Raw genomic sequence first — 17549 nt, forward strand, 5'->3', positions numbered from 1 at the left:
TGTAAAATAAAATGCTTTTAGATAAAAGTAATCCACAACCATCATGGCAGTTTTTTGTTTGGCAGTAAGACCGAACAAAAACGTCAGTTCTACATTTTTAAAACATATTATTATTAAAAAACCAAGCTTGGCAAAAAAGAACAAGCCACTTGCTTTTATTTTATTCTATTTGGCAGCTGAGTGGTTTCTTGACAGTCTGGGATCGCTAGTTGTTAGGTAGGACAACAAAATACAGGTAGGCCATTTCTGGCCCGTGGGATGTTGCCGAATGAAAATCTGAGAGATGGCTGCTTTCAAATCATAAATCTTTTACTGAATCCTTTAAAAAATAAACTCATGCACTGCTATTTTAATTTACATTATAATACAGCATCTGGTCTGAGCATAATGTACCTAAAAACCAAACCATATAAACAAGTACAAATTGCTTCCTGACATACACACACACATTCACACACTATTGCTGTTAAATATTGTTGCACAATTTCACGGTATAGCAATTCATTACCACAGGGTTGTTCTTGGTTTTTCCCCTGTAAATTTAAGATACAATCAATATGAAAGGCCAACATTACAACATAGGCATACAAGGTGACCACCTGACATCACCAACTTGATATGGTTACATTGTCTAATACAGGAATCTTGCTTACAAATAGTGGGGGAAATCAGACTGCATAGGGATTTGTTGGAAATTTAGAGAGTGTAAGGCATTAATATATTCCGTTAATAAAATAAATATAAATAAATTGGAGTTCTTTGAGTTTACTCAAGCACTTTAGTGTTTTTATACATTGATTTGCCTTTCTACTACTCTGAAGACTTCTTGCTTTTTCTCTTTATCCAGAAACTGAAGTGAGCTGCTTATCATTGTGGATCATCAAGTAAACCTCTTCCTAGAACAATTGTAATTTACACCTTTAACCCTGCTCCCCATCCATCTTCTATGGGGAGGTATCTGTTTCCAGTATATAATGTGCTGCAAAGGAATACAATAATATCTTTTGAGCACCTGCTGGTAATTCTTGCTTACACAGTGACTGGCCATCCAATGAGTACAGCCAACTACTTTTAGGTGGTCTTCAACACAAGCCTTGCAGTTCTTTGGGGAAAAGATACTTCTCAGTCCTTTCTCACAACTGTCTATGGCTTCTACATCTAGGTTATATGGAACTGAACCTTAGGACCTTCGTGCAGGGACAGAAGAGTTCTGCTGGATCAGGCCAAAGGCCTCTCTACTCCTCTATCATGTTCCTACAGATGCCTATGGGCTTTCCGCATGAGCCAGACGTGAGTGCAGTAGCTCACAGACTTATATTCTCCAGCAGCTGGTATTCACAGACATACTAGTACTGATACTGGAGGTAATGTATTGCCATCATAACTAGCAGCCATTGATAAACTACATGCTAAACCACTGCTCTTACTCGGTTGCTCTGGAGAAAGAACCAAGTTCCACAGCTACTTGGTTCTCTGCCAGGACAGAGTCTGAATGGGTGCCAAGTTGTCTGTTACTGAACTCACGAAAGGAAACAAATGTCCTTGAGACATCTCATGATGGAAAAATGGAAGTGTGATCTTTCCTTGGAAAAGTTCTAAGCATGTCATCTCTGCTGTTACAGGCCTTGACCCAAGTGCTGAAGAAGGAAAACATTTTGGAGGGGGATGGAGAGGAAACAGTGGTCATAAGCTGCATGTACATTCTTCATTTTCAACCTCACTTAAAGGTTGCTTTCAACATGTGGCTGGTCCACTGACTAGCTGGTAACCATCTGTGGCATGTGCCTTAAGCTGCATCTGTTTTGTCCTTTTTGTTAAAGGAACTACTTGAGATTCAGTTAAAATATTAAGACAAAAAACAGTTGGATATGTGTATCAAAGGGAAGAAAATGACTTTGACAGCCCTCCTCAGCTAGGTAAGTTGTAGCACCGTGGATAGAAAGCAGAGACTGGCAAGAAGAAAAGTGTCATCCCGCACTACCAGAAAAGCTTTCAAAAGGCACTTCACTGAAAAGTGGCAAATGCAATTATTTTAAAAATTTTAATCTTGGGGGATAGCCGACACTGTAATTTTTAAAATAAATAAAAAAATACCCATTACCCAAATAAGGCTTGGTCCACATTCCTCAACAAATAAGGGTTTGAAAGGGCTTGTTTGAAAAGTCTTGGGCTGTACTCCTAGACACACCTAGGAATAAGCCCCATTTAAAATGATGATGTTTACGTCTGAGTAGACATGCATAGGATTGCACTGTTAATGTATATTTTTAAAACATGACTAACGTAGTTTCCACAAAGTGCTAAGTTAGATAAATTTGTGTAATTAATTTGGCAAGATAGATTTAATGCCCTCTGAACCGTATAATGTGTGGTCCTCAAGCTGTGTTGGACTACAACTGTGATCATCACTGACCACTGGTCCTGCTGACTGAACCTGATGGGAGATAGATTCCAACCACATCCGGAGGACCACAGATCCCCCAACCCTGGTTTAGGCTAAAGACCAAATGTTTTAATTCCCAATGGTTGCACAACAGGAGCTCAGTGTGGCATCCAACTAAACTGCATGTAGATTTCACAGATGTGTAAATCAATGCAATGTTTAACACAGCCAGGTGCTGAGCTCTTGGAAGGCATTCCTTAATGTCCACAGTTTGGCACTCATATGGCATGGTAGTAAGAGTGACACCAGGGAGAACTGACTTCAGAGGCATCGCCATACAAACACACTGGAAAGAAAGAAAGGGGAAGAATTATCTGTACACAGAGCTGTAGCTGAAATCAATGCTGTGGTCGTCTGAATGAACAACAGAGCCACACCAAGGTTTGATACCCACAAATGGACACATAGCTTTCCTACCATGGTTTGAGAGGGATAATTAGAATCACATAAAACCATAGAATAGAATCGTTTTGGAGGGCCCCATGGGCTATAGAGTCAAACTCACTGGCTCAATGCAGGATTGTTTTGAACATGTCCAGAGAAGGAGACCCCACCACCTCTCTAGGCAACTGGTACCACTGCAGAACCACTGTTACCATCAAGAAGTTCAGTCAAAATCAGAGAACAGGACCCAGAACAATGGATGCAAGCTCCAGGAAAAGAGATTCCAGCTCAACATTAGGAGGAACTTCCTGAGAAGTAAGGGCTGTTCGACAGTGGAACACACTCCCTCAATGGAGAGTGTTGGAGTCTCCTTCCTTAGAGGTCTTTAAGCAGAGGCTGGATGGCCATCTGTCGGGGATGCTTTGACTGAGAGTTTCTGCATGGCAGGGGGTTGGACTGGATGGCCCTTGTGGTCTCTTCCAACTCTATGATTCTATCCTTCTGTAATTTCAAGCCATTAGACCTGGTCCTACCCTCTAGGGCAACTGAGAACTGCCTCAACATTTTGGGGTAACACCTTCTATTACATATGGCCACTTGAGTAGTTTCCCAATTAGTGTCTGGCTTATGCATTTGTTATCTCATTATTTTCCTCCCTTCCCGCTGGAAGCCAAAGAAACATTTTTGCCTCACAACACCCTTTGTAGGTAGGCTAGCCTAACAGAGATTTAGTAAGGAATACCCAGTAAGTTGTATGGCTTCATCTTTCAAATAGATTATGGAATTAATTGTTTAAAAATTTAACATTGCTTTCCCACCTTCTAGACACAACACCCAATGAATTCCATGTTTATACAATGAAAGAGTTACCTGCAGTCATCTCCTCCTGTGCTGATAACATACTTGTCATCATGAGAAAAGCGGATGTTGGTTACATGTGCAGAATGGCCAAAGTAACGTTTATGTTTGGCCTGTTGGGAACAGAAAAAAGAGATGTCTAACAAGAAGCACTCATAACATGTATTTTTAGAGTCTAAATATCCTAAATGCAACAAATCCTGTCTGTTCTTGGAAGCTAAACAGACTCAGCCCTGGTTTGTATTCAGATAGGAGACCACTAATGAGTGCCAGGCTGTATTTCAGAGGAAGGAACTGGCAAAACCACCTCTGAGTACTCCTTGCCTACGAAAAGCCTAAGAAATTCATGGAGTGATCATAAATCAACAGACAAATTGACTTTCACACACGTAGTCTTCTTCTTAGGACACAAATGCCAATTATACTGGTCAAGGACATCTGGGTACTTTGTAGAATCAGAGTTTGCAAATGTTATTTAACTCCAAGAATCCTCTACTCCAATAATCCTCCAGAGAGTGGGTATCTTTCCCATGTTCTGTTCTTAAGCTACAAAATTGTTTGATGGACCCATAAACATACATAGCATGCAAAATCTGACTTACAAATTTTTCAGTGCATGGGAAGTCAAAGAGTTTGACTAATCCAAAATCATCTCCAGAGATGATGTTTAAGCCAGCATGGCTCACACAGGCACAGTTGACGTCTGCTTTATCAGCATTTCGGGGCCAAATGCCAATGACTTCATCCCCAAGGATGCTGTTTCAAAGTGGGAAAATGAAAGGAAAAAGTTAATAAGGTAGATGATAATTAAGATGATTTAAATCTAAAAGACTCTCCAGCAAATAGACCTAGGGAAGGAGGAGAAGTGTATTTTGTGACTGAAATCCCATCATCCAGAATAGATGAAGCCCTCACCCATTGCTCATTTCCTTCAGCTCTTACCACCCACAAACCTGCGTCTTTTGTATCTAAATCATAGGGCAATTTTGCGATTTGTGTTGTGTCACCTTGTCCAAGTGGCCCAAGTGATCTTCCCAATCAGTGCTGTATCTGTCACTTGCTTGCCTAATGGCACCTCATGGACTTGGCGTTTGTAGGCACCAGTTGATACCTGAGGTAGGAAAAACATCACAATGATTATATGAATGGTGTTGAAATATTTATACCCCATTTCTAGCATCTTCCCTTCAGCTGTCAAGTTTGTGATTGTTTCTGCATTGACTCCATCTTGTTATATAAAATATAATTTCAAGGAATTTGAAATGTTCACGTTCCATTAAAAACAATGGCATAGTGAAATGGTGTCCCTTATATAAAATGGCAAAATCAAGGTTTGCTTTTTGGAATTTAAATTTTTTAAAAATATTTTCAAGCCATAAATGCTTGAATCCATGGATAAAAAATCAGTGGATATGGAGGGCTGATTGTGTGTGTGTGTGTGTGTGTGTGTGTGTATTGACAGTGTATAACTACTGAGCATTCCAGCTGCTGCTCAATTAACTAGATTTGCAGATCATTCTAATAATACAGGCGGACCTCCATATCCGAGGGGGATCCATTCTAGACCCCCCATGCATACCAAAATCTGCACATGTTCAAGTCCGTTTTTATTAATGGCAGCGCTATCGCATGCATGCACCACCATTAAGAAAAACAGGGCTTGCTGTCCGCAGGTGGTTAAATCTGTGGATAGCAAGTCCGCTAATACAGAGGGTGGACTGTACACTGTGAAGATTACAGACAGACAGGCAGACAGACAGACAGGATGGTGTAGTGGTTTGAGTGATGGATTATGAGTCTGGAAACCAGAGTTTGAATCCCTGTTCATTCATGGAAACCCAATGGGAAACCCATTTACGCAAGTCACTTTCTCTCAGTCTCAGAGAAAAGGCAAAGGCAACCTCCCCTCTGAGCAAATCTTGACAAACACCACATGATAGATTTGCCTTAGGATTGCACTAAACATGGGTAAGTCACATACTCTCAGCTTCAGGGGAAGGCAATGGCAAACCTCCTCTGAACAAATATTGCCAAGAAAACCCTGCGATAGGGTTTTCATATGTCAGAAATGACTTGAAGGCACACAACAACAACAACAAACTGTGTTGTACATACAGGATAAAATTAGGATAATATTATAGTGGGTGTATGATTAATTTATGAATGTTTAAACATTTGAGGGATTTAGTTTCAAGGATTGCCAACTGGTCTTATGGTATTTGTTTCATGAACCAAATCAGCAGGCAGTCTAAGTATGAACCCTGGGGGCTTTGACATCTGGACTCTATCTTAATCTTCCTCCCAATAAGCTTCCCCCCCCCACTGAATCTCATTACTGTATGAATATCTGTATCTCAAATATTACAATAGCAACATCTAGACCTAAGAAATGCAAATTCAGCTATGTTTCTGCACAATCTTCTCTCCTTGCCTCTCTTCAATTATGAACCTTGAAGTTAAGGTTCCATTTCATTTATTCTATCCAGGACAGTCAGCCACCTACAAATTTTCAAGTCAGGATGCCAGACTCTCTTTTAGAAAAAGAAGGAAAATTAACAATAACCTCAACAATTGCATAAGCTGACCTGAATGTATTTGCTGTCTGCTGAAAAATCCATCTGAATGACAAAGCTTGGGATGTCTTTACAATAGCCTATCCGGTTCAATGTTGTGCCTTGGGTTAGGTCGTAGAAGTCAACGGTATGTTCCTGTGAACCCACTGCCAAAAATCGATTATCAGGGCTGATCCTAGATAGCAAAACATGCAAAAGAGAATAGTTTAAGGTGGTGCTTCATTGTGAACAATGACAGCCAAGGAGTGTTCTTTACTTGGGTAAGACTGCTTACTGTATGTTTACATTAAAGTAATCTTTCCTATTGCTTATGCTATAGCCACCAAGAAACTTGACATTGCCTACAATGTTTAACAACTGATGCTAAGAGTGTCTTTCATTCCTGGCATAACAGTTCTTAAAAATGTTAATGTAGATTTCGAAAGCCACTTTGAAATCAGAAACACATTCTAATCAATGAAGAGTTTTCATTTAGTTTATAAACAGAGGAAAACATAAAATATACAGTGTGTGATTAAAAATATTCAATTCAAGTGCAATTTTTAAATCATTTTTTTAAAAAAGGATTTCTTTTTCAATATACTGTTAAGTGGTGTGGAATATTTGCCTATTCATATTTCTGTTGTATGGGTTTTGTTCACCAATGACAATATCTGAGCAAGGAAAGCTCTCTTAGATTAGGTCCTCCAAATGAGTCACATTACTTATTGAGGTAATCTCTATTGGCCTTGATGAGAGCTCTCTTGATTCAGAAAGGGAGGACATAAATGGGGAACAGCAGGGTATCTGGAAGTACCCTATATGGTTGGGCAAAGGCCATTGAGTGTTATTTGAGAATGGTTATGTTACTACTCTTTTACGAGCCTCAATATTTGTTGGTTTTAGGAATCTATTAGTGCAACTACCCATGCAACATTTCTCAATGGAGTCAGTTTTCCCATTCAATTGCAAGCCATTATGTGATAAGTAGTCAAATGGTGTACAAAGATGCTGAAATGAACAAAGCTGTTGTATATCCTCAACAATGTCTTCAATTCTAGGGTCACTACCTGATGTCCTGGATAGCAGACTTCCGGTCTCTCTTTTTGCCCCAAACTTTAAGGCTGTTCACAAGTAAAATGATAAATTCTCCATTCTTCATGCCAATGGCAACCATCTCACCATCAGGACTGTAGGCTGCACACCTGGCAGCATGTCCCAGATTCACTTTGTTCAGAAGTTTCTGTACATCAGAATTGGAATATTTTAAATAATGGTTTAAATGACTTATGACTCATACTTCTTGTTGTACTAAATTCAATGCATATTACTCACAAAAAGTCATCATGGGTTTCAGAGAAAGAAGTCATGCCAGACAAATCTAATCTCTCTTTTTTAATAAAATTACCAGCTTGTTAGATGAAGGGAATGCTGTGGATATAGTATATCTTGATTTCAGTAAGGCTTTTGACAGGGTTCCCCATGACATTCTTGCAAACAATCTAGTGAAATGTGGGCTAGACAACGTAACTGTTACATGGATCTGTAATTGGTTGACCGGCCAAACCCAAAGGGTGCTCAATAATGGCTCCTTTTCATCCTGGAGAGAAGTGACCAGTGGGGTCCCACGGGGCTCTGTCCTGGGCCCAGTGCTATTCAACATCTTTATCAATGACTTGGATGACATAATTGGGGGCATACTTATCAAATTTGCAGATGACACCAAATTAGGAGGTGTAGCTAATACCCCGGAGGACAGGATCAAACTTCAGAATGACCTTAACAGTTTAGAAAGCTGGGCCAAAGCTAACAAAACGAATTTCAACTCAGAAAAATGTAAGGTATTGTACTTAGGGTGGAAAAATGAAATGAACAGATATAGGATGGGTGACACCTGCCTGAATGAGATTACGTGTGAAAGGGATCTGAGAGTCTAAGTGGACCACAAATTGAACATGAGTGAACAGTGCGATGTGGCAGCTAAAAAGGCCAATGCGATTTTAGGCTGCATCAATAGAAGTATAATGTCTAGATCAAGGGAAGTAATAGTCCCACTCTATTCTGCTCTGGTCAGGCCCCACCTGGAATACTGTGTCCAGTTCTGGGCACCACAATTTAAAAAGGATGTTGAGAAACTGGAGCCATGTGTCCAAAGGAGGGCGACTAAAATGGTGAAGGGTCTGGAAACCATGTCCTATGAGGAACGACTTAGGGAGCTGGGGATGTTTAGCCTGGGGAAGAGAAGGTTAAGAGGTGATATGATAGCCCTGTTTAAATACTTGATGGGATGTCATACTGAGGAGGGAGCTAGCTTGTTTTCTGCTGCTCCAGAGACTAGGACTTGGAGCAATGGATGCAAGCTACAGGAAAAGAGATTCCACCTCAACATTAGGAGGAACTTCCTAACAGTAAGGGCTGTTCGACAGTGGAACAAAGATGGTTTGATTTAGATTTCCTGCATGGCAGGGGGTTGGACTGGATGGCCCTTGCGGTCGCTTCCAATTCTATGATTTTATGTTCCTATCTGCCTACACAAGAACATGCAGCATCAGTCAGACAATCAGTAAAAACACCAAGCAACTATTTGTTGGGGGAAATGTGCACATTTGTGGCCTGGGTAGAATCCATACCTCTCTTTCCTATTCCAAAAAGCTAACTGTTGCTACTATTACTGGGGCAACAAGGATGCAGGGCCAGGCTCAGAAGCTGGATAAGGCTAGAAACTACACACAACTACTTTTTGTGCACTTGATCCAGCATACAGCTATGGAGCCATGATGGGGAAACTTGCTTTAGCCCTCAGTTGGATTGGAATGATATTTAATAAGGCATCATACAGTGCCACAGAATAGCTTGATGAAAACAATGTAATGACAAAGCCAAGATCGTACATCAGTGTGTAACTCCACAACTGCAGTTCCTCACTCTCCCATTCCTTGACAGCTGTCAAGGCCCAGGAGGAGCACCTGTGGTTGTCACAGGAGGGAGGGGGAGGCAATTCCACCCCACAGAGAAGCAGCTGGATTCAGCTTAGTCATGGGTGGAAGAAACAAAGATGTGCACTAAAATGGTCTGCACCTGCCTTTCTTTTCCCCAGGTGCTCAGAGGACCCAGGTCTTCATGGACTGAGTTGTCTCCCCGTCTTCTCTTCCAATAAGCAACAACATCAGAAGATACTGGAGTGAGACAACTGCAGTGAGAAGCTCTTGGACAGATTGTTGGGACAAATATATAGCTCTCTGGATTCCATCCAAAACAGAAGTTATACACACATAATACAGCCAGTGCAGTGTACTAATTTGAGTATTGGCCTAAGACTCTGGAGACCAGGGTTCAATTCCCAGATTGTCCACTGGGTGACCTTGGTCAAGTCACATGATCTCAGCCTCAGGGGAAGGCAATGGCAAATGTCCTCTGAACAAATTTTGCCATGAAAACCCCACAATAGGATCACCATATGCCAAAATGACTTGAAAGCCCACAACAACAACAACAACAACAACAACATAACAGAATGCTGGCAGGAACAATTGATTCAAACTCTTTGATTCTCAGCAGAAGCAAGTTTTTTTAAAAAATGCTTCTTAATATTAATACTAGAAGCTCTTTCTGGGGCCAACAGGCAGAGGGCAAGGAAAGAATAAGAAGAAAACCAGTTTACAACTGTTAGATCCTTGGAATAGCAAAGAGCAACAAATGTCAAACAACCCACTCTGGCTTGTCTATGGGATGGCAGGGTATGGGATTCCACATGGGCATAATCCACGGTTTGGTTGACGAGTCACCTGGTAATGAAGCAACTCTGACAGCCCCTGACCTAAACGTGTCTCTGAATTATTCTGCCTCAAGATCTCGCTCCTCCACAAAGTAAGGAAGATGGTCACACAGATCCTGGCTTGCATCTTGAAGTGATGTGTACAGGCATGATTTTCAATTAGTGTTGCATATGAACCTTTTTGGTTGTGATTTCATGACTCCCACCCCAAACAGCCTGTTGTCAGGCTGGGCACACACACACACACACACACACACACACACACACTAGACCACTCAGTGGTCCGGAGAGGCTAAGACAAGGGGCAGCTAGGCCACAGTTGTCTACAAGGAATATGCATTCTCCTGGACCTCCTGGGGATGCTCTGGAGATCCAGAAGGAGGGCATCCTCTTTCTGAAGTTGGCAGCTAGGGTTCAGCTGCCGGCTGCCTGGCCACTCTGTGGGGCAGGGGGAAGGCACTGTGCCTGATAATAGGTAGACTGAGCACTTGGGGAGGATATAGCCTAGTGGAGCATACCATCAGTCTGATGCTGGGCAGTTAAGATGGATCTCTTCTGGCGAGCTTACCCACCTGATCTTTTAGAAGACATATTCTTCTACCTCTTTGACCTAGATTGAAACATCTCTCTCCTCTTTTGCTTTCATAGTATCGTTTTTAATTGTTATCTATTTTTATATTCTATTGTACTATATTGCTGTTTTTATTGTTGTGATTTGTATTTGTATATTGTAATCCTGCCTTGATCCACCTGGGAGAGGCAGGAAAATACTAATAATAATAATAATAATAATAATAATTATTATTATTATTATTATTATTATCTAAGCCCCTATTTTTCCCCAAACTGGATGCTGCCCAATGCTCAAATACCAACAAGGACATTATGACAAAAAGAATGAAGAATACCACTGAGGGGAGGGGAGACCAGGCATCACCTAAGAAAAACAAATTAAAGAATGAAAAAGAAGAGTGATACAGGCAGGATCTTAAGTGATTGCTGGGCTGGTAACACTGTGAGGCATTTTTATGGTCCCCAAGTAGACCAGAAAAGAAACCTCCCAGTTCATCTGGAGAGCCCTGTTCTCAAGCTAGGTCTTCTTGCACTAGCCCACACAAGCTGAAGATGCTGCACATAGCCAGAGAAGGAATGATGGCTTTCTTCATTCTGTATTTCTTCACTGGCTGGAAGTGAGGACCCCAATGTGCCTGCATATGTTAATTGCCTTTGAAGACTGCTGAGTGATTTATAATATAAATATTAATATATAAACGTATAATACATAAATATAATATAAAACATTTCTTTGTGAAGTCAGATAGAAAACACCTCTTACCTTGTCACAAAGATCCCAGATTCTTGCAGTTCCATCATTACTAGCAGAGATAAAGATATCCTTGGAGGGATGAGTTGCCAAGCCCCAAATCTCTCCTTCCATGTGGCTGTCAATCAGAAGATTAGAAGCACCATTTTTTTCTCCAACTTCAAGGATTTCACCATCTTTGGTCCCCACTAATATTTTGCCCTGTTTACAGTTGAAACAAAATCATGTAGAGTTAGTAAACATAATGCATGGAAAGGCACTGAATCGGAATTAAATATTTATTTTGTCATATTGAAAGAGAGGATGGCAAGGAAGACAGGAACATTGCTGAGCTTGTAATCATTGCTGACCTTGGCTTTTCTAATGCAACAGTTTATAACTAAAGATGTATAACAAACTAGTTATTGCCCAAATTATAACTGTTTTACTCTTGAATTAAATAAACATAACCCCATCTTTAGAAAATTTCTTTTTTAAAAAAGGCAGCATGTGTGTGTTTAATAGGCATGCCAAATTTATCTTGTGGTGGGAAGTAATAATTTGTCAGACCCTTCCAATTAACTTCACTATTAAATAGCATTTTAATGTGGCATTAGATGAAACCATAAGGGGGAGCCACTGAACAGCTGCTGTAATGCAGGAACAGACCCTTTCTAAGCTGTCTTTGACAGGATATATATGTGCTTTTACCATGAAGTGACTGCATGTATTTTACCATATTTTCATTCCCCAATACCAGTCCATGGTATGTGGCTCCATCTGTGGCTGGATGCCACAGACATTCACTCATGATGAAGTTGCACAATGCCATTCACAACTCTCTGCCTCAAGGCATCTGCCTAGCCATACACACTGTAGCTATCCAGCCTCCTTATGAAAACACACAGCACTTGGTTTACGTGACAGCCACCTGATCAGTTTCTTTTAGTCCTTTCAGGCACCCAGTACAAGAATAACAAAGGAGAAAAACAATGTGAGATACCAGACAGTACATATGGGCTTGGATCCTCGTTCTGCTTTCCACCAGCAAAGAGTTTCACTCATGGAAAAAGCCTCCATTCTCACTCCATCTGGCATCACAGCTTACCCCACCCAGTGAGGTCCCCTAGCCCTCTGTGGAGGAGTTTCAATGAGTTGAAAGGGTTGCTTTTGAATGTGTGGAAGTGTGGAAATCTTTTTCTGCCAGTACAGCTTTGTTGTTGTTGTTAACTGCCCTTGAGTCAATCGCGACCCATAGTGACCCTGTGGATGCGACATCTCCAAGACTCTGTGACCTCCACTGCTTTGCTTAGGTCCTGCAATGTCATACCTGTGACCTCCTTAAGAGAGTCCATCCATCTAGCATGCAGCCTCCCTCTCTTTCTGCTTCCCTCCATCTTTCCTAGCATCATTATTTTTTTCGATGAGTCCTCCCTTCCCATGATGTGTCCGAAGTACGACAGCCTAAGTTTTGTCATCTTGGCTTCTAGGGAGATCTCTGGCTTGATGTGCTCTAGGACCCATTTGTTTGTCTTTTTGGCTATCCATGGGATCCTCAGCACTCTTCTCCAGCACCACATCCGGAATGAATTGATTTTCCTCCTATCTTCTTTCTTAACTGTCCAGCTCTCACATCCATACATGGTACTAGAGAATACCATGGCTTGTACGATTCTAACTTTTGTGTTTAGTTGTATACCTTTGCATGTTACGATCTTTTCTAGTTCTTTCATAGCCACTCTTCCCATTCTTAAATCTTCTTCTGATTTCCTGGCTGCCCATTTCTATCAATGTTTGATCCCAGGTATGATAACTCTTTTACGATTTCAATTTCTTCATTGCCTAGGGTGGTCATTATTTTTGTTTTCTTTATGTTCAAAAGTAAGCCTGCCTTTGCACTTTCATCCTTGATCTTCCTTAGTAGCTGTTCCAGTACAGTACAGTACACATGTAAGTACAGCTACACACATGCCAGTACAGCTACACATGTCTAAATCTTAACTGAATGCTTTGTGTATCTCACTTACTTTTCCTCGGCACACTGAACGTACACACTCCACAATCTGTCCTGTCTCAAGCTGAAATGCTCGGCAGCGCTTCATCTCTTGATCCCAAAGTTTCACGGCACCTCCTTCTTTTGTACTGAAAAAAAAAGCATGCAGGATGTTCTTTAGGATCTGGAATTGCAATTGCCCAAGTCCCCATTGTTTTGCTGCAGGATGACTACAGGGTTTCTGCAATGTCCGCACAGCATCTAAATACAGGAAGCATAGTGGCATCAATGCTTGTATGGAACAATTAATGGGGCAATGAGATACTAGGTGCAGTATTTTGGATTTATGTTCTTAGGCCTTTTGCTTCCTTTTTAGCTTCTGAGGTCACTTCCCCTTCCATCAAAAAGATAGCCTTTTTCTCTTTGTCTGAAAAGGAAGCAGCCGTGGGACTCCAACCTCAGGAATGGTTTCTAGGTTATCAAACACATGGACATCAACTTTAGGGTACATGTAACCAAGTATAGATTAATTCCTTTTGTTTATTCTATCCTAGGAAGGATTTCATTGGAAAATAAATGTATGTTTTCCTTTCTACCTTTCTACCACAAGCTCATATTATATTAGTCTACTGAACTCTCCATAATAGGTGTATCCAATATTACTACACTGTGTGTCTGAAAACAAGTACTGTGGTAAACAACAGATACATGTTTACTATGTGTTTTCAGATGACAAGCCAGAATCTGATGCAGAGTTACTGATTGCACTGTCTACTTCTCTGTGGCAAAATATTTTAGAGTAAAGGGCCTCTCTTATGGTTCTATCACTTTATTCCATACTCACTTTGCCTTGTTCTTTTATCCTATCTCCCCTCCCCAATATGTCAGTATTCTACACTCACTAATCACATCCAGTCCTCATTGGGCTATTTTGGTATTTTACTCTTACCCAAGCCACCCTACATCAGAATTGGATGACTCCATGGTTTCTATTGCAGTTGTCTAGTACAATATGAGCTTGTGGTAGAAAGGTAGAAAAGAAAACATACATTTATTTTCCAATGAAATCCTTCCTAGGATAGGATAAACAAAAGGAATTAATCTATACTTGGTTACATGCACCTTAAAGTTGATGTCCATGTGTGGGATAACGTAGAAACCATTCCTGAAGTTAGAGTCCCACGGCTGCTCCCTTTTCAGACAAAGAGGAAAAGGCTATCTTTTTGATGGAAGGGCAAAAGCTAAAAAGGAAACACCTAGAAATATATTCTCAGTGTGAAAAAGAAAATAGCCTATCTCATCAATGGGATGTTTTAATCTATGGTCTTTATATCTACGTGTTTGTTTATTCTAATTCTCTAGAGGCTCCATTCTGTTACCCACCCTGCATTTTCAGGTTTCCCGCTCCTCTCCAAGTAGACACTCAACATTTTTGGGTACAGAGTATGTTCAGGTTTTTTCTAAGAATCTTTTGGAAACCCAAGTTTGTTGATACCTCTGATTTGTGCACACCTGTTACCATTTTGCCTATTCAAGTGATGGCACTGAAATAACTGAATAATTATTAGAATAATAAAAACACAACCTCTCCTGGTTCTCCCCCCCCCCCCCACCTAATCTAAAGGAACTGAATCTTGTAGTTCTCTTTTTGGACTGCACAGAAAAATATGAAGTGGGAGTTACTTCCCATCATCCAACCATTCATTGATCCCAGTACTCCTTACAGGGATTTAGATTTATCTTTGAAGTAGCACAGCTTTGTAGGTTACCACAGACAAAATAAGATATATCATCTTACGGTCTCTCCTTCCCTCCTGTAACAATGAGTCCATCACGAAGTGTTGTGTACATTGTAAAGACAGGACCAGTGTGAGCTTTTGCCACCAGTCTAATGAGAAAATGATCCTTCCAGACATAAACGTCTCCATTAATGGCACCAGTGAAAGTAAGATTATTCTGAAAGAAACAACAAGGATCTGCTATTTAAATGCCATTACAGGGATCCATACATTTTTGAAATCAGTGCACCAGCCACAAGTTTGTAAATAAGAGACTTGGGTAAGTTTACTTTGCCCCTCAAGCTGAGACTCTCTTGAAGAGAGAGATGGGATATTTTGTGAAATGTATTTATTTATTTCAACTTAGTGTTCTTTTTTCTTTTTCTGTTGACAATTTTTTAATAAGCATACTTTTATTTTAAAAAATCAATAAATTATCTCATTCCCCATAATAGAAAAAAAATGTATAAAGGATATATTTGGTACATAGCTTACCACTTTACTGTTGCTGTTTTACAACTTATCTTTAATGCTTTGCTCCCTTTTTGCTTCTCATTTCAGTCTCCTGACTCAATTTCCCCATCCCCTTTCTTAAGTTCTTGATCTACAATTATCCATTTGGGCCTTGCAGTTTTATTTGTTCTGCCTCTGATCCAGTGAGATTTCTTCTACCTCTGATACAGTAAAATCTTTCTTTCTTTCTCTAGCTATGTGAAAGTAATTGTAGCATAGGTTTTCGTAGACTTGGCCTACTTCCTGAGAAGCATGGAGTGAATTGGTGCCCAGGAAAAGCCTTTATAACTAGACTGTATGAATACCCATAGAATTGCAAAACCTGGACTTGTGATAAATCCCATTTTAACAATGGTAGCTGAGGAGGAAATGTGTTGCCTAAGGCCAGAGTGGATGACCATATGAATGGTGGAGGGAGTTTTGGAATGCGGTATTTGCAGGTTGGGAATCAGAAAGGACATGTAATAAACTGATCAAAAGGATCCTTATGAGGCTGGGATGTTAACCACGGTTATACTATGTGTAGTGTGTCATGAAGCCACTGTCTCTGTTCAAAGGACAATGGGAATATATTCTGAATTGTGGATATATTCTGTATTAGAATGTACCCACAAACAGCTGAATTAGGATATACATATATTTAGTATGTCTAAATATGGAGTGGTTTAGAAAGAGATGCAATATCCTGTTCACACATACTTACTTAAAGGCAACAAAACATTCACAAAATATGATGTAATCAAAACTGAAGTAAATTTTTTTTACAGATTTTTACAATTTTTGCAATCCAGTGGATGTTTATCATGGGGCTCACTCTTTAGTATGTTTGGGATTTCAGCCTTAAGTCACTGAACTACCACCACCACCTCAATTTGAACTGAAAAATGAAAAAGAAACAACAACTCACAGCTCCAAAGGCCACAGAAAGCATAGTCTGCATTTTGGCATCTTCCAAGGAACCAATGACTCCCTTTTTATAGAGCAAAGCACTTCCAGCCAGAGTCCAGAATTTCATGTGTTTTACTCCAACCGACACAAACTGGGTGTCTGAATCTGGACGGAACTCTACAACAAAGATCCTTTCTAGGTGGCCTCCTCTGCTTGCAATTTTAGCACCTGTGGAAAACAGGGAGGAGCATTTAATCTTCCACAAACACAAGTGTATCCTGATTGGGGCTACGTCTGCACTGCATAAATAATGATGTTTGCTGTGGCAACAGAGCCCTCTGACAGAGAAGGCTAACTATCTCATAAAATATAAATCCCAGAATTCGATAGCATTGAACCATGACAGTTGAGGTGTCAAACTGCATTATTTCTGCAGTGCAGATACAGCCTGCAAATACCTACCTTGTTGACTATCTCCCTAGTACTTTCTCTAGATTATGAGATCACTTTTGGGCTCTAGGTGTCCCTGCTAAGTGCCATGTGATTGGCCTTTTCGGTGATGGCATCCTTGTTGAAAATGTTCTTCCCAGAGATATTCTGCTGGAGTCTAATTTGGGGTATTTTGGTACCAGGTAAGGGTCTTTTTATTTTCTTAGGCATCTTGTACAATTTGCAGACTCTTAAATCTTTTAAACTGTTTGATTTTTTTTCATTTACATTTGCCTGAAATATTTCTCTGTGTTACATTAGAGTATTGATATACTGTACTGACTTTATTTTTTACCACTCAAGATTTTATGATGCATTACTATTTAACACTGCATCACTGCCCCATGTTTAAGAAGGCTTATTAAAATTTCTACACATATATTTGTATCTTGTTTAACTAAAGAGGAAATAGGGCAAGAAAATGTGCTTAAGTATAAACAAACACATACTTCACACTAAACCTTTCAAACTGAAAAATAGGGCACAGAGCTCTAGTTATGTGAACATATATGTTATGTGAGGTTTGATTTACAGAGAAGTGGGAGAAAGAATAAAGCTGGCTTCCTAGCCAAG

At 40.2% G+C, this 17549-nt stretch overlaps 1 protein-coding gene across 4 annotated transcripts in view; it reads right to left on the reverse strand.

Moving 5' to 3' along the window:
• Positions 1–173: 173 nt before the first annotated feature.
• The window catches only part of EML6 (EMAP like 6), a 194780-nt gene continuing 177404 nt past the window's right edge, over positions 174–17549 (reverse strand). For 2 of the 4 annotated variants that reach the window (XM_089528905.1, XM_089528904.1), the window contains 10 exons: positions 16507–16715; positions 15107–15264; positions 13343–13457; positions 11349–11537; positions 7308–7480; positions 6271–6433; positions 4693–4796; positions 4288–4441; positions 3698–3798; positions 174–979 (listed from right to left, as the gene is read on the reverse strand). In XM_089528905.1, the coding sequence (XP_089385031.1) occupies positions 913–979; positions 3698–3798; positions 4288–4441; positions 4693–4796; positions 6271–6433; positions 7308–7480; positions 11349–11537; positions 13343–13457; positions 15107–15264; positions 16507–16715 (1433 nt within the window). In that variant the 3' untranslated portion in view covers positions 174–912. Of the gene's footprint in view, positions 2730–3697; positions 3799–4287; positions 4442–4692; positions 4797–6270; positions 6434–7307; positions 7481–11348; positions 11538–13342; positions 13458–15106; positions 15265–16506; positions 16716–17549 lie in introns of all 4 variants that reach the window. The other 2 variants (XM_089528907.1, XM_089528906.1) reach the window with 1 other exon arrangement.

Source organism: Sceloporus occidentalis, unplaced genomic scaffold (genome assembly GCF_023333645.1).
Source record: "Sceloporus occidentalis isolate IW3139 unplaced genomic scaffold, rSceOcc1.0.p SCAF_6, whole genome shotgun sequence".
Lineage (NCBI taxonomy): Eukaryota > Metazoa > Chordata > Lepidosauria > Squamata > Phrynosomatidae > Sceloporus > Sceloporus occidentalis.